A 24,426-nucleotide genomic window follows, 5' to 3' on the forward strand; every position below is an offset into this window, starting at 1 on the left:
CTTGACTCTGAACTCCTCTGATATTAATATAGCTACTCTGCTTTCTTTTGATCAATATTTGTATGTTGGGGTGCCTGGGAGCTCAGTCAGTTAAGTGTCTGCTTTCAGCTCAGGTCATGATTCCAGAGTCCTGGGATGGAGCCCCACTTGGGGCTCCCTGCTCAGTGGGTAGCCTGCTTCTCCCTCTCCTTCAGCTCCTCTCCCCTGCTTGTGCTCTCTCTCTCTCTCTCTCTTTCTCACCCTCGCTCTCTCTCCCTCTCAAATAAATAAAATCTTTTAAAAAATATTTATATGTTATACTTTTTCCATCATTTTGTGTTCAACTTAGTATGCTATTATAGTTGAGGCAAGTTTCTTGTAAATAGCATATAGTTAGGTCATGTTTTCTAATCTCTGTCAATCTCTACTTTAAATTTGCATTTTAGGCCATTTACATTTAATGTAATTATTAATATGTAAGGGTTTAAATCTACCATTTTATTCTTTTTTTTTTTTCTGTGTGTTGTTTCTATTTTCTCTTTCCTACCTTCCTGTGGGTTACTTGAACATTTTTAGAATTCTATTTTGATTTATCTCAGTGTTTTTTATTATATCCCGTTGTATGGCATCTTAAGTGATTTCTAAAACCACTAGGGTAGGGTCACCAGAGTGGCTCAGTGGTTGAACTGAGCCTTTGGTTCAGGTCCTGATCCTGGGTCCTGGGATGGAGTCCCACATTGGGCTCCCCATAGGGAGCCTGCTTTTCCCTCTGCCTATGTCTCTGCATCTCTGTCTGTGTCTCTCATAAATAAATAAATATAACCTTAAAAAAAAAAAACACTAGGGTAAGTGCAGCCTTTTTACCACTGGGCAAAATGGAAAGTGATGACTCTCTACTAGCCCTCCTGTAACACTATCTTAGCAGGGAGAGAGCAGTACACTTCATTATTGCCCAGAGGAGATGGAATTCAAGGCTTACCATGTGGTCTCTATTGATACTGCAATGGTAGTGGTAATGATGGGAGGGGGAGAATAGAGATTTGTTATTACCTTTAAGGGATGAAATTCCCTTTGGGAGTTAAATCCCTGCTTGATCATCTCTGATACCACTCTGGTGGGAGGTGGAGGAAGAGTTGAGGTGCCTCATCACAGCCTGACAAGGGTGGAAGTCTGGGCTCCCCACTCAGCCTCTGCTACTGGGGGCAGGGCCAGTTTTTTAGTGCTTGGAGTCAAATAGTTATCTTTTTTTTTAAGATTTTATTTATTTATTCATGAGAGACACACGGAGAGAAAGAGAGAGAGGCAGAGACATAGGCAGAGCAAGGAGAAGCAGGCTCCATGCAAGGAGCATGATGCGGGACTAGATCCCGGAAATCCAGGATCATGCCCTGAGCCAAAGGCAGACACTCAAACACTGAGCTACCCAGGTGTCCCCAAATAGTTATTATCTAAACATTTTTAGTCTTGCTAGGTTGCCTCTTCCCTGGTCATTTTGTTAAATAGAACAGCCGTTCATTGGGGCTTTTTTGGTCTGCCCCCATTGGCATTTCCAAGTTACTGACTTCTTTAACCCCAAGCCTGAGATAATAAAGCAAAAAGAAAACCCATGGAGCTAACTGATATGTTGTCCCTTATACCTCAAAGTCCCAAAGTGCCTACTTCTCTCTATCTTTCAGAGACTGCCTATGTTTGTTTTATTTATAAGGTCCAGGATTTTTAGCCGTACACAGCATGAGGAATAGGGAAAAATACTACAACTATTACTAGTACTACTAGTAGTATCTTTCCAAAAGCAGACGTTCCATAAATACTTTTAATGCCAATATAATCATTTAAAATTATTATGTTAATCTACCTGTTAATCTACCTGCTATTACTCCATAGGAAGAATCTTTTTTTTTTTTTTTATGCTATACAGATAAAAGTACATGTCTTAATCAGGGTTCTCTAGATAAACAGAACTAATAGGAGATACATATTTATATCTATATATCTGTATCTGTCCATATATAAAATAAGGAATTGGCCTATGCACTCTTTGACGCTGGCAAGTCCCAGCATCTGCAGTGTGAATTGGCAAACTGGAACCCAGGTTCCTCAATCCTAATCACAAGGCCTGAGAACCAGGACAGCTGATGGTGTAGTTCTAGTCTGAAGGCTGGCAGGCTGTCAATGCAGGAAGAGCTGATGTTGCAGTTCAAGTCCAAGGCAGAAAAAATTCTCTTACTCAGCAGAGGGTCAGCCTTTTTGCTTTTTTGTTCTATTCAGGTCATCATCTAATGAGGCCCACCCACATGAGGGAAGGCAATCTGCTTTATTCAGTCTACCATTCAAATGTTAATCTGAGGTTGGGCATTTGACGGGATAAGCACTGGGTGTTATACTATATTTTGGCAAATTGAACTCCAATAAAAAAAAAAAAAATACCAAAATAAAATAAGTAAGTAAATCAAACAAACAAAACAAAACAAAACAAATGTTCATCTCATCCAAAAACACCCAGAATAATGTTTCACCAAATATCTGGGTACCCTGTGACCCAACCAAGATGACACATAAAATTAAATACCACAGTATGCAAACATTTAAAACCACAGTGGGGTGCCTGGGTGGCTCAGTTGGTTAAGCCTCTGCCTTCAGCTCAGATCTTGATTCCAGGGTCCTGGGATGAAGCCCCACTTCGGGCTCTCTGCTCAGTAGAGGTCTGCCTCTCCCTCTCCCTCTGCCCCTCCTCTCTGCACATGTGCACTCTTTCTCTCTCTCAGATAAATAAAATCTTTAACCATTTTTAAAAATAATAAATAAATAAAAGCACAGGATTACCAGATTGGTTCATTTGGACCTAAATATGAATTCTGACCAAGATTGCTTACAAATTCACATTTTGGACTGACATTGTTATATAGAGAGAAATTCAAAGAGAACGAGTAAAGACCTTTTAAAGATTCAAAAATGTGTTTAAAGAGAGTAACGACTTGTTGGGAGAACTGGACAGCAACATACAAGAAGAATGAAACTGAACCTCTTTCTTACACCATACACAAAAATAAATTCAAAATAGATGAAAGACCTAAATGTGAGACAGGAAATCATCAAAATTCTAGAGGAGAACACAGGCAGAAGCCTCTTTGACCATGACAGTAGCAGCTTCTTTCTAGACACATTGCCGGGGGCAAGAGAAAGAAAAGCAAAAATGAGCTATTGGGACTTCATCAAGCTAAAAAGCTTCAGCTTCTGCACAGTGAAGGAAACAGCAAAGGCAGCCTACAGAATGGGAGAGATAAATGCAAATGACATATCGCATAAAGGGTTTGCATCCAAAATCTATAAACAATTTATTAAACCCAACACCCGAAAAATAATCCAGTTAAGAAATGGGCAGAAGACATGAATAGACACCTTTCCAAAGAAGACGTCCAGATGGCCAAGAGACACATGAAAAGATGCTCAACATCACTCATCATCGGGGAAACACAAATCAAAACCACTATGAGATACCAACTTAGACTTATCATAATGGCTAAAATTAACAACATATGAAACAATAGGTGTTGATGAGGATGAGGATAAAGGGGAGCCCTCTTACACTGCTGGTAGGAACGCAAACTGGTGCATCCACTCTGGAGAACAGTATGGAGGTTCCTCAGAAAGTTAAAAATAGAGCTACCCTGTGATCCAGCAGTTGCACTACTAGGTATTTACCCAAAGGACACAAAAATAAAGATTCAAGGGGTACATGCATCCCGATGTTTATAGCAGGATTATCAACAATAGCCAAACTATGGAGAGAGCCTAAGTGTCCATTAGCTGATGAATGGATAAAGAAGAGGTGATATAACACACACCCTAGAATACTACTTAACCATCAAAAAATGAAATCTTGCCAATTACAACAAAATGGCTGGAGCTATGTATTATGCTAATAAGCAAAATGTCAGAGAAAGACAAATACCATATGATCTCAATCACATATGTAATTTAAGAAAAAAAACAGATAAACATATAGGAAGGGGGGAAAGAAAAAAGGGGGAAGGGAAATAAACCATAGGAGATTCTTAACTATAGAGAACAAACAGGGTTGATGGGGACAAATTGAGTGAGAGATGGGCTAGATGAGGGATGCGTATTAAGGAGGGCACTTGTGATGAGTGCTGGGTGTTGTATATAAGTGATGAATGATTGAATTCTGTTCCAGAAACTGATATTGCATAGTATGTTCACTGACAAAAATTTAAATTAAAAGAAAAAAAAAAAACACCTCGCAGTAGAGATTTAAAGCAAAAATAAATAAAGAGAGCAACCACTAGAGGCACCTTCGTGGCTCACTTGGTTAAGCATCTGCCTTGGGCTCAGGTCAATGATCCCAGGGTCCTGGGATGGAGCCCTACATCGGTCTCCCTCCTCAGCAGGGAGTCTACTTCTGTCTCTCACTCTCCCTCTCTTCTCTCTCTCTCTCTATCCCTCTCTTATTCCCTCCCTCTCTTATCTTTTTCAAATAAAGAAATAAATAAGATCTTTAAAAAAAAGGAAGTGAAAACAACCACTAAAATCCAGAAGGCAGTATGGCATTATGGGAAGTAAGAGACTATGAATGCTGTGTTTCTTCAGTAGAGCTTTATAAACAGAAAAACTGTTGAAACTTTTATTTTTCCTGATTCTAAGAGTATGAATATATTTTTTCCATTGTTAAATGATTTTACAAATTCAAAATAAATATTTTTCATGATTTATAATCTCTTTGCCACGGTCTCTTAACATTCCCCCTCGGGCTATCACCCAGGTGTCAAGAGCTACAGTTTTTCAGGGCAGGCAGTATTATTTGTGGAGAAGACTTTGGACTCAAAACAGATCTGGGTTCCCAGCCGTGTGACCTGGGGCAAATTGCTTTACCCCTCTAAAAAGAAATTTCAGTATCAGTAACATCGATGTAAGTGCACCATAATTAAACATTCTCAAAAGTTAGACATCTAGATAATTTTGAGTTTTGCAGTTTTATGAATAAGACTGACATCTTGGTGCTTAAATCTTTATATTTTGGGTCGTTTCCATGAATTCAACTACTTAGAAGTAGAATTACTGAGTCAAGGGATAGAACCTTCTAAAAAGGTGGTACCAAGATTGCACTAGCAATGGAAAAAGGAAAGAGAGATGCTTTTCTAATTTTTAAACTTTATATTTCCTAGAAGCATCAGATGGTGAAGGAGGAGGAGACACAGAAATGATACAGCAGGAGACCGCTCCAGTTCCTGCCCAGTCAAAGAAAACCAAACAGGTGACAGTACTATAGGAGTCACAACTGTTAGACTCTGGAATCAGCATCTTCTGCCTCTCTACAACATGCCCTGTTCTTTAACATCAGTTGTTGGTGAAATTTGAGGAAAATGTTTATCTTCTTTGCCTTAGAAAACACCGTGCTTCGTTAATGATAAACAAGCAAGGTCTATTTTCCCCCTAATATTTTTTTTTACAACATAAATGTATTTTACAATGATTATGTCTTAGATTCTTGTACCACATTTTTACCAAGGATCCAGTAGTACTCTTTTCAGTGCAGTTCCTAGGAAAAGACAAACAGCATAAAAATGTGTAAGATGACCTCTCTGCCATGCTGCCAGTAGGCTCCCCAGGTCTCATGTCTACCTAGCGTCATGGTCCACTGCATGAATATTTATCAGGGGATTTCTACCCTGATATTACCAACAGTGGTCATTTGATATATTTTACTTCACATCCATTTGCAGCTTTTTCACATTTTGTGGCCCTCAAACCTGGTTGGTAACCATGTGTGATTTTTTTTTGAAGGATCATCTCTTGCCAGACTAAAATTATCATCTACTTCATAGCAATGATTTGTGGTCTTATCATTATTTTAAGTAGCTCTAAACTCATTCCACAAGAGGGTGATGCTCTCCAGTTTGTAACCAGGCCCAGGATAATTGTGAGAGTCAGTTTACCTACAAGGTATATGACCTTGAGCAAGCTAAACTCTGTACCTCAGTCCCCCTATTGGTAAAATGGTGATAGTAAGTATATTTTCCTCACAGAGTTTTGGTAGAGATTAAATAGCTGATACTTGTTAAGCACTTCAAACAGAGGTTGGCAAAGAGTAAGCACCAAAGTGATCATTATTATAGTAAATGACACTTCATCTTTTTTGTTTTGTTATTTTTTTCTAGCGGGATGGGGGAATACAGAAGATATACATACTTAATATGTAATCATTGACGTTTTCTCTCCAGCCATTAAATATTTTTGTCCAAGGCCCTATATCAGATTTAGCTTTTGTTTTTTCTTTTTGCTATTATTTTATTTTACTTTTTTTACCCAACTATAATTAACATACAGGATTATATTAATTTCCTGTGTACAATATAGTGATTCAACAATTCTATGGATTACTTACTGCTCACCATCATAAGGGTACTCTTAATCCCCTTTACCTATTTCACCCATCCCTACCCACCTCGCCTTTGGCAACCAACAGTTTGTTCTCTGTAGTTGAGAGTCTGTTTTTTGGTTTGTATCCTTTTTTTAGTAGCATGTTATATAGCCGTCATGTGTCTTTCTTTTCCTTTTGTTCCTTTGTTTTGTTTCTTAAATTCTATATATGAGTGAAAACATATGGCATTTTTCTTTCTCTGACTGACTTGTTTCACTTAGCGTTATACCTCCAGGTCCATCCATGTTGTTACAAAGGACACGATTTCTTTTTTTTTTTTTTTTTTTTGTGGCTGAATAATATTTCAGGGTATGTGTGTGTATGACATCTTTTTCCCTTCATCTATGGATGGACACTTGAGTTGCTTCCACTCTTGGCTATTATACATAGTGCTGCAGTAAACATAAGGGTAGACAGATTTTTTCTTGTGTTTGTTTTCTGGTTTCATACCATTGTAGTCAGAAAAGATGTACGATATTATTTTAATCTTTCTTTGGGTCATTTTCTGTGTTCATTGCACTGATGTGGCTGCTATTTGGGGGTATATCCATGGGATGAAGTGATTTCTTACTGCCACCTTCCCAGACTCCCTCCTCCATTTTAGTTTCAACCATTCCTTCAGAGGATTACAGGTTAACATCTTTAATCTTTTGATTTATTTCACCAAGGTGGAGTTTAATCTTACCTTAGCTTATCCTGCTGACCACACCATAGTCATGCCTTCTTTGACCTTTGCCTCTGTAGTACTCACCTGCAGAACTTGTTTCCAAATATCTTTCTTTAGACCCCCACTGACTTTCTTTTTACTTTCTTTCTTAATTTTCTTCCTGCTAGTTTCTCATCTTTTTCAAGACTCACTACAGAAAAACTAAATTTGCCCAAGTATCTACCTTTACTTCTTCTTATTACCTTTTTAGATACATTGCTAAACTTCCACCTTTTTTAAGCTCCCTCCTTGGCTCTTCTATTCCCACAACCATCAAGTTAGATAAATGTCAGGGAATCATAGGAAGAATAGGAAAAGTGGGAAAGGAGAAAGTGAAATACATTCCCCATTTCTGTGAGCATTCACCTATCTTTTGCCAACCTAGGTTTCAACAATAATAAAGACCATTTATTGAGCACTCACCACATGCACTGTGCAAGACACCATGACTCAAATGGTCCTATGAAGTAGGGGATACCCTATGTACTGTGAGGTAGGGAGTACCCCATTTTACAAATTACCTGAGGCTCACAGAGATGGGTTCTGGGATGGCTGGCTGTGAGCCAGGTGCTGAGGATGCTTTTCACTGGTCCCTTTTTCACCTGTCCCTTCTCTTTCAATTTATGAAAATCAAATTCACCATGTCCTCATGTGCTTTGTTGGTCATGCCATTGCTACTTTCTGCCAAGAAAAAAAATTATGAAAGCTTAAAATTGTACTGCCCGTTTTAACCACCTTCCTCTTGCTCTAATTTCATTCACTACCAAATTATCTTAAAGAATCCAAGTCTTAGGTAAACAGAATACATTGACGCCTTTCTCCAAGTCTGTCCTAATTGCTCTGGCCAGGGAACTCACAGGGAAATCTTATGGCCACTGCCTCATAGGAGTGCTCTGCATCTAGCTCCTGGTGTGCATCTCCACAGCACCACCTAGCATAGACCCTCACCCCAAATTGGCACTTATTATTTGTGCAATGAAAGAATGGATATCTATACCAAGATCCTCGTTTTCTCACCACTCCTCCCATCTCAGCTCTTTGTGTCTCCACTTACAAGCCATCTACTACCCACAGGAGTCTCTTAGACTCTGATGACTCAGGGTCCCTCTTCCAGCCCCCTCCTTGATTGAGAGGGATCTCTCTTCCACTGCCCCTGACTGCCCAAACAGCCCCTCTTGCTCTTGCTCTGTGGGCTCCCATCCTCTCTCTCTCTACAGCTACCCTTCTCTCCCTCTGGAAATCATCTCACCACCCCAAGGCTGACCTCCTTATGGGCAGACTGACCTTTCTTGAATCCTTCTAGAGTTGTTCACATATATAGACCTTGAGTCTCCAACTAGTTCATAAGTGCCTTGGGGGCCAGGGTTTCTTTTGTGTTCACTACAGAACCTAGCACAACGCTAGGCACTTGAGTCCTTTGACAGATGTAACAGGGTATTTGTTTTTTAATAGTAACTATTAAATTTTTTTCTCTGGATCAAAACAAAAGAAGAGCACCTGGGTGGCACAGCGGTTGAGCATCCGCCTTTAGCTCAGGTCATGATCCTAGGGTCCTGGGATCGAGTTTCGCATCGGGCTCCCCACAGGGAGCCTGCTTCTCCTTGTGCCTATGTCTCTGCCTCTCTCTCTCTCATGAATAAATAAAATCTTTTTTAAAAAGTATTTTGTGCTATATTTAAGTTTTGAATTTTTTTCAAATATTTTGTTGCTTTGCTATTCTTTTTTTTTTTTTTTTTTTCTTTTTTTTGAGAGAGAGAGAGCACACATGCACAAGTGGTGGGGGGTACAGAGGTTAAAGGAAGAAGCAGACTCCACACTGAGCAGGGAGCCCAATACAGGGTTCAATCCCATGACCCTAAGATCATGACCTGAGTCAAAGGCAGATGCTTAACCAACTGAGCCATGCAGGTGCCCTGCTTTACTGTTCTTTAAGAGTTTTTTTTTTTTATACTTGTATAGGAATTTCCTGGCAATAAACTGCCAACTTTAATCCTTTAATCTATGTTTAGGCTTAAATATCAACAGGTAAGAATATGTGTTGAGTTAGATGGTATTCCCTCCTTTACCATAGCTGAGCCTCACATTTTATTACTGAGTCCATGCCTCCCATCTGTCCAGTATTTCAAGCAGCAGATTTATAACTTTATAAAAGTTTTTTTACCCATGCAACTACATCATCTGTAGCAACCATTTCACATCTAAATAATCATCCTTGGCCTCCTTCATAATGTAAGTATAAAGATTGCCAATGCTTCTTTTTTTCCAGATATTGCTTCCAAAAAAATGATGAATTCCCCTACTTGTAGAGATTGCATCACCCTCTTCTCTCCTCAACACCAGTCACTTCAGAGCCAACCCTAGTGACTTTGTAATTATGGTTCCCAGAATATAATTCCTTATGAGGGGTTTTGTGACTTTGCATTGATGCCTCCATGATGTCAATCGCCGTGGTTCCATGACCCATCCTCTTCCCTCAGAGACCACGCTGGACATCTATTTTTTTAAGGTAGCCTTTTGCTTAACTCTTCAGATCATAAAAGACTCTTTAGTAAAAGTGCTTATCCCTTTCCTTCTTTACTCACCTTTCTCAACTGTTATATTTTCTTAATATTTATTTATTTGAGCATTGATCATTTCATCTCTTTCCCACTCTTCATCTTCAAGATTGTTCTTGGGACAGGCTCCAGTCAATTTAGCATCTGACTCTTGATTTCAGCTCAGGTCATGAGCTTAGTGTTGTGAAACTGAACCCCCACATCGGGCTCCTCACTCAGTGAGGAGTCTGAAGATTCTCCCCCTACTCATGCTCACTCATGCTCTCTTTTTCTGTATAAAATAAATAAAATCTTTTAAAAACAAGATCATTCATGCCATTTTTAAAAAGGACTATGTCCTACCCACTCACTGATTTACCTTCTTCCTTTCCATACTGCTGTCTCAATTCTGTTCCTCTCTGTATTAATCTATTGTTGCATAACAAACACAGATGCTAATAGCTTAAAACAAAAAAAGTATTTATCTCATATTTTCTCTCATCTCACAGGCATGGCTTAGCTTGGTGCCTCTGGCTATATGTCTCTTATCAGGTGCCAAACTGTGGGCTGGAGTTGGAGGACTTGACCTCCTTATTGGCAGGCCTCAGTTCCTGACCATGTGAGCCTCTCCACAGGGCTGCTTCACCTTGCCTCTGGCTTTCCTCAGGCTAAGTGACCCTAAGCAGAAGAAAGTAAGAGCTACATAAGACAGAAACCAGTCTTTTTATAACATAATCTCCAAGCTGGCATGTAATCATTTCTGCATTACTCTGGTAGAATCAAGTCAGTAGGGGCACCTGGGTGGCACAGTCGGTTAAGCATCCAACTCTCAGTTTCATGTCGGATCTTAATCTCCCGGTCTGGGATCAGGCCCTACATCAGGTTCCTTGCTCAGCACAGCATTAGCTTAAGTTTCTCTTTGCCTCTCCCTCTGCCCCTTCTGTCTCTTTCTTTCTCTCTCTCACAAATAAATAAATCTTTAAAAAAAAAAAAAAAAAACAGAAAGAAAGAAAAAGAAAAGAATTAAGTCAGTTATTCAAAATGTGGGAATGAATACCTGGAGATGATTGGTAGCTCTCTTGGACTCTGGCTTCCTTGGTCTGACCTCTGGCCACTGTGATTTATATCCCTCCTCTGTGCATATGTTCACCCCTCACAAGGAAAGCAAAAGTCCATTCCCTTTACAGCATAAGCTCAGTGTCTAGAATTTCATTATGTAAATCAGGTTCAGGGACATTTGAGGGTCCTCAGGTTTAGTACCTTAAGTACATTTCTTCTCAACAAAAGAAAAGAAATACAAGCATGGAATAACCTTCATAGACATTTCTATTCAAGTATTTGGCACAAGGAGTCACTGGTCTCACAGCTTTTGAAAGTGTTGGGAGTTTCTTTATTAAGTCTTAAAGCCCAGGTTCCTAAGGTTCTTCTGTGATTCTCAGCTCTACTTTTGGGGTTCCTTGTGTTGCCCTCTGAGTCCTCCTTCCCTTTATTTTGTCTTTAAGATTTATTTTTTTATTCATGAGAGACAGAGAGAGAGGCAGAGACGCAGGCAGAGAGAGAAGCAGGCCCCTCACAGGAGCCGGATGCGGGACTCGACCCGGAATCCCAGGGTCACAGCCGGAACTGAAATCAGCCACCCAACTGCTGACCCACACAGGTGTCCCTTTTTTTTTTTTTTTAATGGAAGGTAGCATGTATTTGCAATTAAAAAGTTCTTTCAGCCTGCTTCTTGACAGTAGAATTCTCAGGGTTCAAAGACCTTGCCTCATTTTATTCCACCTCTCACCTTCTCAGCTCAAACTAGAGATATATTTCTGAATATATAACGCCTTTAAGAATTTTGTAGGTCTTCTTGTGGTTCTTCTTATGGTTTACTCCATTGAGCAGAAATCACAACCACAAATCTTTTCCAGTAAACTTTCTTTTCTGTGGGCCCCTGCTTAGACAACTGAGGGACAACTGAAGCTTCCTAGAGGCATATTTGAGAGAATCTGTGAGACACAATTTTAATTTCTTTAAAGAGCTTTTATGTGACTGAATAGTACTCTGAGGTACCACCTTTGTTCTTTCTGAGGTCTTAATGGATTTGTACTCATATACCTTGACTTCTTTGATAGTCCTTTCAATTTAACTTCTTCCTTTTCCATTTCACTATGAGCCACAGAAGAAATTAGGTGAAACCTTACATACTATTTGGATCTCCTTTGTTGAATCCATTAGATCTCCTTTGCTGGATCCATTAGACACATTTCTATTTTCCACATAACTACAGAAAACAGTATTGCTAAACGTTGTACCACAACATAACAAAGATTCTCTTCCTCCAGTTTCCTATAAGATTTTCTTCACTTTCTTCAGGCCCTCACCCTCAGTGACCTCAAAGTACAAAATTTTACAAACATTGTGCTCAGAGATGCTATTCATCCATCAATCACCTACTTTTTGATACATTTCAAAGTAATTGGTAAAGTCAGTGGACTCCTCTCAAACACTTCCACATGTAAATCACTAACTTTAATTCAGTATTTAAAGATCTTCTTTTTTCCTTTGGAGATAAAGTTAACATACAATCAAATGCATAAATGTCACAGGTACCATTCACAGAGTTTTAACAAATTCATACAATTTTGTAACACAAATCCCTACAGTTTAAAAAACATTACTATCACCTCATTACTATCACCCCAAAATCCTTTCATGCCACCTCTGAATCACTTTCCAACCTTCATGCCCCAGGGCCTGCCACTGTTCTGATATCATGTATATGAAATCATATAGGATATGCTCTTTTGTTCAAACTTTTATTCAGTGCAGTGTTTTTTAGATTCATCCATGCTGATGTATAGTGGTTCATTTTTTTTAATTGCTGAGTATATTAGTCTGCTAGGGCTGCCATAACAAAATACCACAGACTGGGAGGCTTAAACAATAGAAATTTATTTCTCACAGTTCTGGAGCCAGGAAGTCCAAGATCAAAGGGTCAACAGGTCTGGTTTCTCCTGAGGCCCCTCTCCTTGGCTTGTAGATGATCACTTTTCTCAGTGTATCCTCACATGGTCTTTTCCCTATGTGTGTCTCCTTGGTGTTTATTCCTTCTCATATAAGAACACCCATCCTATTGGGTTAGGACCCCACCATTAGAACCTCCTTTAGCGTTTATTACCTCTTTAAATTCCCCATCTCCAAATATAATCACATTGGAGATTGTGGCCTCAAAATATTAATGGGACGGAGGGGGTTACAATTCAGTTCATAACACTTCTTAATATTCAATTATATGAATACTCCACACTTTCTATTTTTCTATTGATGGATACCTGGGGCTACTTACTGTTTGGGCCTATTATTAATAAATCTGCTTTGAACATTAATATACAGTCTTTTTGTGAACACATATTTTTATTTCTCTTGAGTAAATGCATAGGAGTAGGATTGTTGACTCCTATTTAGTTTTATAAAAAATGACAGATTTGGGATCCCTGGGTGGCGCAGCGGTTTGGCGCCTGCCTTTGGCCCAGGGCGCGATCCTGGAGACCCGGGATCGAATCCCACATCGGGCTCCCGGTGCATGGAGCCTGCTTCTCCCTCTGCCTGTGTCTCTGCCTCTCTCTCTCTCTGTGTGACTATCATAAATAAAAAAAAAAAAAAATGACAGATTTTTTCCAAAACCAGTGTACCATTTTTGTACTCCCACCATCCATGTATAAGAGTTTTGGTTGTTTTATATCCTTGTAAATATTTGAAATTATAAGCCTTTTAATTTTAGACATTTTGATGGGTGTATACTAAATAACTTTTGACCAAACCCAAAAGAAACTAAAAAGCCAGTTCTAATTTTTTTTACAATGAACATATTTGTTTTTGTTGTAATATGGTAATTTAATTTTTTTTACCGAAGTGATAATAAAACACCATTAAAAGTTTTTCATAAAAAAATAACATCACCTTTCCTACTCTTATCCTAGGGGTTTTTTCAGAGGCAACCACCATCAGCTTTTAGCTGTTTTTCATATTTGCTAACATATAGTTTATATTGCTGTTTTTTTATTTATCAGCTCCTGACATGATCTCTTAACTTCCTGAGGCAGCATATGAGGACACAGCTCTCCATCTCCCCCATATTCCCCCTCTGACTGCTAATTCTCCTGCTAACAGAATATCACATTTTGGTTAAAACAGTTGTCACTATCTCACAATTATGACCACGGAACTACTGTTCAGTGCTAAGGGGGAGAATGCTATAATCATTCCTCCTTTCTTATACAACTCTTTGTTTTCATGGCATTAATAATTGCCTCATTTCTTCATTTGCCTAGCTTGCTGTGTTCCTACTATTAATTGTTTCCATATATTCCAACATCTTTTCTACTTGTCCATGAATAATATTTTCCATATGCTCAAATAGATCATTCACTGTTTTCCTGAAGGCCTCTATGCTCCTATTCCACTCTGAATTGGTTATTCTCTTGGTGTCTTGAGCAACTGAGATTTCTCTTTACTGCCCCTTCAATGCTTTTCTGGATTAGTTTCCTTATTTGCTGAATCCCATATCTTACTCTTTCTTGGTTTAGCCCTTTATTTTGCTAGAATACAGCCTCTAGTATCGGTGGGTAGGAAGTCAATTTTTTGAGACCTTAAATACCTGAAAATACCTTTATTTAACTTTTAACTTGACCAATAGTTTGGCTGGGTATAAAAGTCTAATTCTCAAATAAATTTTCCTCATAATTTTGGAAGCATTGTTCCATTAAGTCCTAGCATGCCTTATTGCTGTTGCAAGGTCCAACACAATTCTTTTTCCGGACTCTTAGTATTTTGTAACTTACTCTTTCTCTTTTTGGAAATTTTTAGTCATATTTGTTTGTCCATGATCTGAAATTTCACAATGATGCTCTTCAGTTTGGATATTTTTCATATTCATTGTATTTTAGACATAATGGGTTTTCAATTTAGAGTTTCATATTGTAGATAGTTTCCTTCAGTTCTGAGAAGCTTCTCTTGTGTTATTTCTTTGATCAGTCCTTTCCCACTGCTTTATATGGTTTCTTTTTCTGTTATACTTTTAATTGGAAGGTTGAATCTCTTAGGCTGATTCTCAATCTAATATTCTTGCCATTTTTCATCTTTTGGGGAAATTTCCTTTATCTTCAAGCTTTCCTCCTACAGTTTTACTCCAATTTTCTTATTTGTTTTCTTTTTTGTTGTTGTTTTGTTTCATGACTGAAATTCTTCCCTTCTCTGAGAATATTAATTAAAATTGTTTTGAATCTTTTATCTTTTTGTTGTTTATTTGCTCTCACTGTTGAACACTTACCTTAGCTGTCTATTCATATTAAAAAGAGAGACACCAAAAAGCTGAAATAAATATGAAATATTTTTTTGTATTTGTAAGGCTTGTTGATTAGTGAACTTCATAGTAGAGTAGTAGGATAGCAAGCTGTATTTAATATGCCCCCCAAATGTCACTCTCTTGTGATATTTCTTAGTCCATTCACTTTTCCAGAAAAAAAATTCAGTAGTCTCCTTCATATAATATATAAGCCTGGCTCAAGACATTCTGAAACAGGGACAGGAAAAGGAAGGGAATCTCAACCTTTGTCCCATCTTCCCTGTGCCAGATTCCTTGGTCCTCATGTTCTCTTCAGAGACTAAACCTTCTGTCTGCTGCCAGGAAGAGCAAGATGAGAGGAAGCAGTAATCAGATAGTTGCTTGACTTCCTGGGCAGGAGATATATAGCCCGGTGGGAGGTAGGAAGGAGGCTAATCATTCTAAATATAAACTTTCAACCAATGTCCTTCTTTTAAACCCTTCTGTATATGTAGTACCTTGTATCTCCAGCTACTGAACCCTTTCAGAGTCCAATAGATCAACATCATTTACTTTTAGCTTCCCCCTCTCCAGAAACCTAGGTGCTAGCTCCACCTACCTAAATCACTTCCATCCAGTTTCAACCATTCTCCATTTTCCAAAATATTGTTCAAATCTCTCCACTACAATTGTTCAATCCTGATTTCATGGTTCAGGGTATAATTTTTGACACTTTAAGGAATTGAGAATATGCCTTAGATTCTTCACTTAAAGATTAATTTATTTCATATATATTTCTAAATATTTAAACTACATATTTAAGTTATACTTTAAAAAATCACTAGATTTAATGTAAAGAAATATTACTTATCAACTGTCAAAGACAGACTGTTGAAATTGGTTTCCAGAAATGGTTAGCTAGTCTGGCCTGAGTCTTCTGCATCTTTTTACCTAGTTTCTCTTCGGGTAAGAATCAGTATTTGTAAGGTAGCTGGCTAAATTTCAGAATTTTTAGCAAAATGGATTTGTACTTCTTCATAAAGCCATCACCCCTCTATGGAAATTGCCCCCATAAACTTACCTTCTTTACTAGTGCCCAACCTCAACCACATAAGGTAACTGCTCCCAGAAAACAAATAGTATACTGTATTTCTTTTAGGATGATCTAAGAATTTGAACCTAACATTTAACCTCATGCAGTGTGTCTTAACTAAAACAGTTCACCAAGCATGTTTCTTTTTTCCTATGCATGATTTAGAATTATGTTATTTTTTCTTCCAGAATTGAACAGTCCATATCCCTAGAAGCAAGCTTATTTCTAGACTTAATTTATGTCATGTTAGAGTTAATTGACTTTGTAAACCTAACATAAATACAACCCTGCACATTGAACATACTGTTAGAGAGCACCCTCATTTGCTAAATAACAAAATGGAACAGGTTGCTACATCTGATTCCCAAAAAGCTTGATACTGGTGACAAGATACTACAGTATGCCTTGAGAGATCTGCTAATCATATCCAGGCCTTTGCCTTAAGAGCATGAGCTGAGCTGAATGTTAGCCTGGCCTGTAATTGGACTCTTATGACCATCTGGCAGCTTCTGTGACATATTAGTGGCCTTGGCCCAGTTTCTAATTGGCATGTACCAGCATCAAATTGGCATGTATCTGCATCCACAAGACAGCTTAACTTTCTAAATAAGAGAGGTCATAATATCTTTCTTTTTAGCTATGATGCAATTGCTTTTGGCAGGTTTTCGTTTTAACTGAGAAGAGGCTAAAATATCAAGATTCACATGTTACTTTCAACCTAAACCTTTGAATCTGCCTTTCTACTAACTGAAACAGAGTCTAGAAACTGCTGGTCCTGACCCCATGTCTTGAAGAAATTTGTAGATATATAGAGAGATCTACATTATATAGATATATGTATATATCTGACTTTAAGGCATAGGCATTCTTAATCTGCAGGCTGTCTGCAAACTTTAATAAAAAGCTTCATCTGTATTCATTTAAAACAGAGCCAGTAGAGGCAAGATTGTTTTAGTTAGTAGCTTACCAGCTTAAACTGAGTACTTTCTAGTTGGAATGGAAACTTAATCCAGGAAAAACTCAGAATAAGTTTTTACTCATATTTTATATCTTTCTTGGCAACTTATTTGAAAATGTTGCATAAAAGAACCAGCACAGGAAACATTCTATATTCCTGCTTATGATTAATAAATATGGAATCCAAGGCATTCTATTTTATAAATCAAGGTCTTAATCCAAATCTCCTGTTTTTCTACATTTGAAAAAAAAGCCATCAGGGTAAAAATAGCACTAAACTAGATAGGGTATTCGAAGGTCAAGGCAACAGGCAAAATTGATTACTCAGAATGTCATTGTGCTGAAACTTTTGTCAGACCATCAGCAGAAACATTCATTTTGCAGTCACTACAGATAAGTAAGGCATTTGGTGTAGCTGGTTTTATAAAAGTGTAAGTAAATAGGTCCTACTTCCATTTTTCAATGCTTATTGAAAGAGGAAAGGAGTTAATAACAAAACAGTATACCAATGACATGGAAATACAGGCTCATGCATTGCTAGTTCATGGAAAATGCCAGTCACAATAGTCAAAAACTTTCTTACTACAGCTTAATTTAATCATATCTATTTCTACCTGTATTTTACAAACCTAACCACTGTCTTCAATCTTTAGTACCCTGCACCGCCACTTCAAACACACATTTTGTTTTTTTTTTTTTGTTTTTTTTTTTTTAATTTTTTTATTATTTATTTATGATAGTCATACAGAGAGAGAGAGAGGCAGAGACACAGGCAGAGGGAGAAGCAGGCTCCATGCACCGGGAGCCCGACATGGGATTCGATCCCGGGTCTCCAGGATCGCGCCCTGGGCCAAAGGCAGGCACCAAACCGCTGCGCCACCCAGGGATCCCTCAAACACACATTTTGACCTGAGTTCAAAGATTTTCCAGTCTCAAATCATCTGCACTTTCTGATTTTTTCAAATTCCCTCAGCCTAGTCCCTGCCTGGTAGCCTATGGGTCTTCCAACATCACTGTCTGTATATTACCAAGATACTATGAAGAATACGTGTATGGCCTAGGTACTTTGGGGTTCCTGCCATGAGTTGACACCTTATCATGCTAAGATGAAAATTTCCTCATCTGTATCTCTTTACAGCCTAAAGAATGTTTCTTGATAAAACCAAAGGAAACAAAAGAAGATGCCACCAAGACAAAGAGGAGAAGAAAGGTATATTAATACTTTTCTTAAAATTTTCTTACAATCCCCAGTGATTTACCTCACATTTCTGTATAGTATACATTGATGAGGCAACTATTGTAATTCCCACTTTAGAGATTATAATATACAGTGAGGTTTGGTGACTTTCCTAAGGTCACTAGTATTAAGTGTTTTTGTTGAAGCTAAAAATAAATTCTTCTGATTCCTATTTCATTCATGTGGAGCACCAGACATCATTGTTACCCACCTTTGTTTTCATTGTTGTTAGAAAATAGACATGGATTTCTAAGTTTAGAAGAAGCCCAAAGCTGTTCTGCCCTCTGGCCTTTCTGGTCCTGCCCAAGGAAAAAAAATTACTGATTTTCTTTTCATATCCATTTCTGTTTTTTAAACCTTATATCTTAGAGTACTAGTAAAAAAAAAAAATTTAACCAGATGACAGTAGTATAAGGTATTTCTCACTGTAATTTGGAACCATAATTTAAAGCATTGCATTTTAATACTTGCCTATGAGTGCGTGGAAGACTGTATTGCTCCTACACAGACTTTCTTATGGCTCAACCTTAGAGAAAGTGTGGTTAGCTTTGACCTTCCACCACAGTTGTGAAAACAGTGGTGTAATTCTCTCCCTGCCAAAAAAGGTCTACTGCTGAATTCAGCAGAGGAAATATGATTGGGATTAGAAAAAAGAAGATGGATTCAAACCAATTACTTAACAGCAAGCTTTTAGAAAGTTAAGGGTATATATGCATATGTTTTCTTTGCTCACAAATGGCCAAATAGAAAGATGGGAGATGCCAAATTGGCTGAGGTTTGGCAAGTCCTTAAAGAAGTGACTTTAACTTCTCTTTGATAGTTTGTACACTAATGGCCTTCAGGAGTGTTAAGTTCTTGGTGGCTCAAGGTCAAAACTCTAGCTAGATAGTTTTAGCCTTGGCTGAGATCATGCTAAAATGTGCCTACTGATGACATATTTTTAAAAGTTAATTCATTTGACAGAACTTTGACCATTCTTGGCAGTGGTATAGAAATGAGGATATTGTGGAAGGAGTTGAAAAGGCTGAGGGTGGGGGTGAGTAGTGGCTTTTGTGGATATTTGATGAAACATTAGAAGGAAATGAGAAGGGAAGTTTATGATGAAAATTAACTGAACAGTGTTCCTAATACATTGCAGGCACTCAGTAAATGCTACATAAATGAGTTCAAATCAAAATAGATGCTGTAAAGTCATTCCTGTTCTGCTTTCCACAGGGCCACCTCACAACTCTCTCCCAAGACTTGAGAATTGAGAGTCTACAGTCCCCCTTTTGCAGTAGGCTCCAGTGCTCAGATTACTCCTGCGGGTTTTACTTTAATCCCAGAAATCCAAACTGAGACTCAGTGCCTTAAAAACCAGGTTAGGCAAAAAATTCTCAAAATTCTACTCTCCCAGGAATAAAAATCATCAAAGGATTAAAGAGAGGTTTCCACAGCAACACAATTTCTTGACTTTTAACAGAAAATAATGCCCTATTATGGAAACTCCTACAGAAATTTCAGTTTTCTTGGAAGCCACAGACCAAGAGTTACAAGGAGACTTTTAGATCACCCATTCATTTTTCAAATCAGGAGCTATACATCCAAAAAGTATTAAGTTTTTTCAAGTGTATTTATTAGGACTCACATTCACACTCAGCTATTGCCAAAATCTACGTGCTGTTTAAGTGCCAGAGGATTCAACGTATTCTAAGCTAATGTCATTCTAAAATCTATCTTCCCTGAGGTTTTCTTCCTTTCTCATGTTTTAGAAGAAAATTACTGATGTTCTTGCAAAATCAGAGCCAAAACCGGGGACCCCTGAAGACCTGCAGAACTTGATGAAGGACTATTTCAGCAGCAGCCGCTCAGTGATTGAATTAGAAGAACTAAATCTACCAGGTACAACCAGACTTGTTTGGTTTTTTTCCTTATTTTTTTTCCCCTTTCTACTCTGGAGTTAGTCATTTTATCAAGCCTCATGGTTATTGCTGTCAGCTTTCCTGATGAGGAAAAGCAAAAGCAGTGTATCTTTCCTCTACTGTATATGATACACCTAGGTATCTCAGCTGGTGAATCGATCTGTTTTCCCTGTGCTGAGACTCCTTTCCTCAACCTCATAGTTTTAACTTCCGAATGATTTCTTTATTAAGATACTACATGGTATTTGTTCAATCTAAAGAAAGATTTTTAATTGCATTTTTTTAAAGAAAAAGCTGATTGCTGAGTGCATTTTTTTGTTTTAACATCCTTAAAGGAGTAAGAACCCTTAGTTGAGAATAGAAGTTAAAATAAAGCACACATTTAAAAGTATAGATATGAAACATTAATTTACTCACCTTTTATAGACAAGAACTTCAGCTTTTTTTTAAAAAAAAAAAAAAGATATATTTACTTGAGAAAGAAAGAGAGTGCACACGTTCAAGTGGCGGGAGGGGTGGAGGGAGAGAATCTCCAGCAGACTCCAATGCTGAGCAGGGACCTGAGCAGGGACCCCAGCAAGGGGCTCCACTGGAGGTTGGGGGATTGTTCGGTGCCAGGCTCAGTCTCACCACCTGTGAGACCTGTGAAATCATGATGGAGGCTGAAACCAAGAATCGGACACTCAACTGACTGAGCCACCCAGGCACTCCAACTTTAGTGTTAATAAGCATCATAGTTTTGTTGTGTTTATCACAGATTTCTAGTTACAGTTTGGTTTTTGTGGTAATGTTTTGGGTCCCAGGCCAGACTTTTTCAAGCAAACTATCTAAAGACAGGAATAAAATTCTGCACTTTTAGCAAAGCTGACACCTCACCCCAAAAGACTCTTAAATAAACCTATTACTGTTTGAGATCTACTGCCTTAGAGTATTTATACTTAAGTTAAAAAGATATTGCAAAATTCTTAAAACAACTGAATTAATTTGAAAATACTGATACATCCTATTAACTCTTCAGAGCAGAGATTAAAGAAAAGAGATGTTACAAAATCAAACCACACAAGGTTTGGGTACCACTCTTCCAGGAGAGCTATTTATAGATAACAAGGGATATCTAATTATTGCTGTTGGAAAAAGTCGAGGGTAGCTTGATTTTCCTTTTCCATTACAACTATATGCCTTCTAGAGGCTTAAGAAGCTGAAAACATCCTGTTCCCTGAATTTTTATAATTCCCTTTGTGATGTGCTTTTTTAAAAAATGCACATTGAGTTTGGAGACATGAGTGCCCATCTGTTTCTTTTCCAAAAGGAATACCCTTTAGGGAATTTAAGGAGTGCATTTCCACATGAGCGAGATCTGGAGCTTTAGAGGCACAAAGCCCAACAGCTCCAACAGAAGTTAGAAACCACCCCTCTCTAGGCATAGTTCCTTTGAGGAGAGCTATGTCCTGACTGCTCTATCGCAGGACCGAAGTGTTGTAACAAAGCCTCTGTTCAAAGTTTAACCAAATTTGACTCAGTGGTTGCTTTTTCCTTCCAGTTCTTTGTTAGAGTATACCTCCAACTCCAGAAGGATAAGTATACCTCCTTAGCACTCTTCTGTGAGATCGTGGGACTGCTGCTACTCTGTATACTTATGGAACATTATAAATATTAGTTTCCTGGTATTGTAGAGATATAGAAGTCAGAAGAAACCTTTAAAAGTCACTTGAGTTCCATAGTGAGTTTACACTATATTATTGCTCTATTACAGTTTAGTTACGTAGTTAAGTAAGAATGTATGGTCATAGGTTGGTTTAGGAAGGAAGGAAGATGTTCAATAAACTTTTATAGACAAAAAGAAAAGGTTTTTATTTTCAGGTTTTATTGTCTCCTTCTGAGACATAGTGAATAATGCATCCTGAGAATGTTTGGGAGAAAAGACCCCAGTTGCTACATACGAGACTAAGGACAGAGAGGAAGTCCATAGTAGGTGAGAGGAGGGACACACTGGATTATTTCGAACAGGCAGAGGCAGAAGCATAAATATAAGGTGAATACAGATAATGAAGTACTGTTCCTATTAGTTTGCTGAATGTCTAACTTGGTTCTGATTTGAGGTTATTTGTGTCTGTAGGGCAAGAACATGTCTTTTCAGTTAATATTGTTCACTGTACATTGTTAATGTCATACACATGGGCACTTAATTAGTTTTGAGGCAGGAATTTCTTGGAGTTAACTCAGCTGTCCTCCTGAGAGCTGCAGTGTGGTTTAGATCAGGGCTAAAATGCCTGTAGGCTAGCAGCAACTGAATCACCCAAGAACTTAAAAAACAAATTCCCAGGCCCACCCCAAAGGAATTCTGACTTACTAACAAAAGGAGGCCGTCCCAAGAATCTGGATCTTTCCTAAAGTTCTCCAGGTGAGGCTAATCATATGGAGGCTTGGGAAATTACGGTTTTAAAGACCATCAAAGGCTCTACAGCTGTATAGGAAGCAACATCTTTGAAGTTAACTGACAAAATGTGAGTTGTATATGCTGGGTCACAATATAAATGTCATTTAATTTAGTAATAGTTTACTCCTTAGCACTCTTCTGTATTTATAGAAAACCTTTTTCTTGTAGAAAGAATTAGAGTGGTAAACTTGATTTTGCTTTTTTATACATCTTGGATGTAGTTAATAATACTACATAATTGCTAGACTGTGATAGTCCTTGGTTGAGCAAGGCCCCTATATTTTATTTCAGTGTTATATTGTCTTTTACTGTGGTGTTGTATTGTGTTTTGATACGTTATTCCCACTGTTTGTTTGTTTATAATACTATTTATTTAAACAAACTATAATAATTTGTTTATAATATGCTGCAGTATTTATACCCGTAATAGAAGTACATCTAAAATCTGCTGTGTGAAGTTTTTGAGTTAATCTTCTTTGTAAAACAGCAATTTATTATTCATGCAATGGGTTATTTTTTTTATTGGAGTTCAGTTTGCCAACATATAGCATAACACCCAGTGCTCATCCCGCCAAGTGCCCCCCTCAGTGCCCGTCACCCAGTCACCCCAACCCCCCGCCCACCTCCCCTTCCACTACCCCTTGTTCATTTCCCAGAGTTAGGAGTCTCTCGTGTTTTGTCACCCTTTCTGATATTTTCACTCATTTTCTCTCCTTTCCCTTTCTTCCCTTTCACTAATTTTTATACTCCCCAAATGAATGAGACCATATAATGTTTGTCCTTTTCCGATTGACTTACTTCACTCAGCATAATACCCTCCAGGTCCCTCCACATCGAAGCAAATAGTGGGTATTTGTCGTTTCTAATAGCTGAGTAATACTCCATTGTATACATAAACCACATCTTCTTTATCCATTCATCTTTCGATGGACACCGAGGCTCCTTCCACAGTTTGGCTATTGTGGCCATTGCTGCTAGAAACATCGGGGTGCAGGTGTCACGGCATTTCACTGCATCTGTATCTTTGGGGTAAATCCCCAACAGTGCAATTGCTGGGTCGTAGGGCAGGTCTACTTTTAATTCTTTGAGGAACCTCCACACAGTTTTCCAGAGTGGCTGCACCAGTTCACATTCCCACCAACAGTGCAGGAGGGTTCCCCTTTCTCCACATCCTCTCCAACATTTGTTGTTTCCTGCCTTGTTAATGTTCCCCATTCTCACTGGTATGAGGTGGTATCTCATGGTGGTTTTGATTTGTATTTCCCTGATGGCCAGTGATGCGGAGCATTTTCTCATATGCTCCATGTCTACGTCTTCCTCTGTGAGATTTCTCTTCATGTCTTTTGCCCATTTCATGATTGGATTGTTTGTTTCTTTGCTGTTGAGTTTAATAAGTTCTTTATAGATCTTGGAAACTAGCCCTTTATCTGGTAGGTCATTTGCAAATACCTTCTCCCATTCTGTTGTCTTTTAGTTTTGTTGACTGTTTCTTTTGCTTTGCAGAAGCTTTTTGTCTTGATGAAATCCCAATAATTCATTTTTGCTTTTGTTTCTCTTGCCTTCACGAATGTATCTTGCAAGAAGTTGCTGTGGACAAGTTCAAAAAGTGTGTTGCCTGTGTTCTCTTCTAGGATTTTGATGGAATCTTGTCTCACATTTATATCTTTCATCCATTTTTAGTTTATCTTTGTGTATGGTGTCAGAGAATGGTCTAGTTTCATTACTCTGCACGTGGCTGTCCAATTTTCCCAGCACCATTTATTGAAGAGACTGTCTTTTTTCCAGTGGATAGTCTCTCCTGCTTTGTAGAATATTAGTTGACCATAAAGTTGAGG

The 24,426-nt window shown here is 38.2% G+C and overlaps 1 protein-coding gene across 6 annotated transcripts in view; it reads left to right on the forward strand.

The window, feature by feature from the left end:
• The window catches only part of CMSS1 (cms1 ribosomal small subunit homolog), a 383,859-nt gene that overhangs the window by 345,225 nt on the left and 14,208 nt on the right, over positions 1–24,426 (forward strand). For 4 of the 6 annotated variants that reach the window (XM_025989926.2, XM_072721611.1, XM_072721624.1 and 1 more), the window contains 3 exons: positions 5,163–5,251; positions 18,155–18,226; positions 20,005–20,134. In XM_025989926.2, the coding sequence (XP_025845711.1) occupies positions 5,163–5,251; positions 18,155–18,226; positions 20,005–20,134 (291 nt within the window). The remainder of the gene's footprint in view (positions 1–5,162; positions 5,252–18,154; positions 18,227–20,004; positions 20,135–24,426) is intronic. The other 2 variants (XM_072721616.1, XM_072721590.1) reach the window with 1 other exon arrangement.

The sequence above is a fragment of the Vulpes vulpes genome, chromosome 1 (genome assembly GCF_048418805.1).
Source record: "Vulpes vulpes isolate BD-2025 chromosome 1, VulVul3, whole genome shotgun sequence".
Lineage (NCBI taxonomy): Eukaryota > Metazoa > Chordata > Mammalia > Carnivora > Canidae > Vulpes > Vulpes vulpes.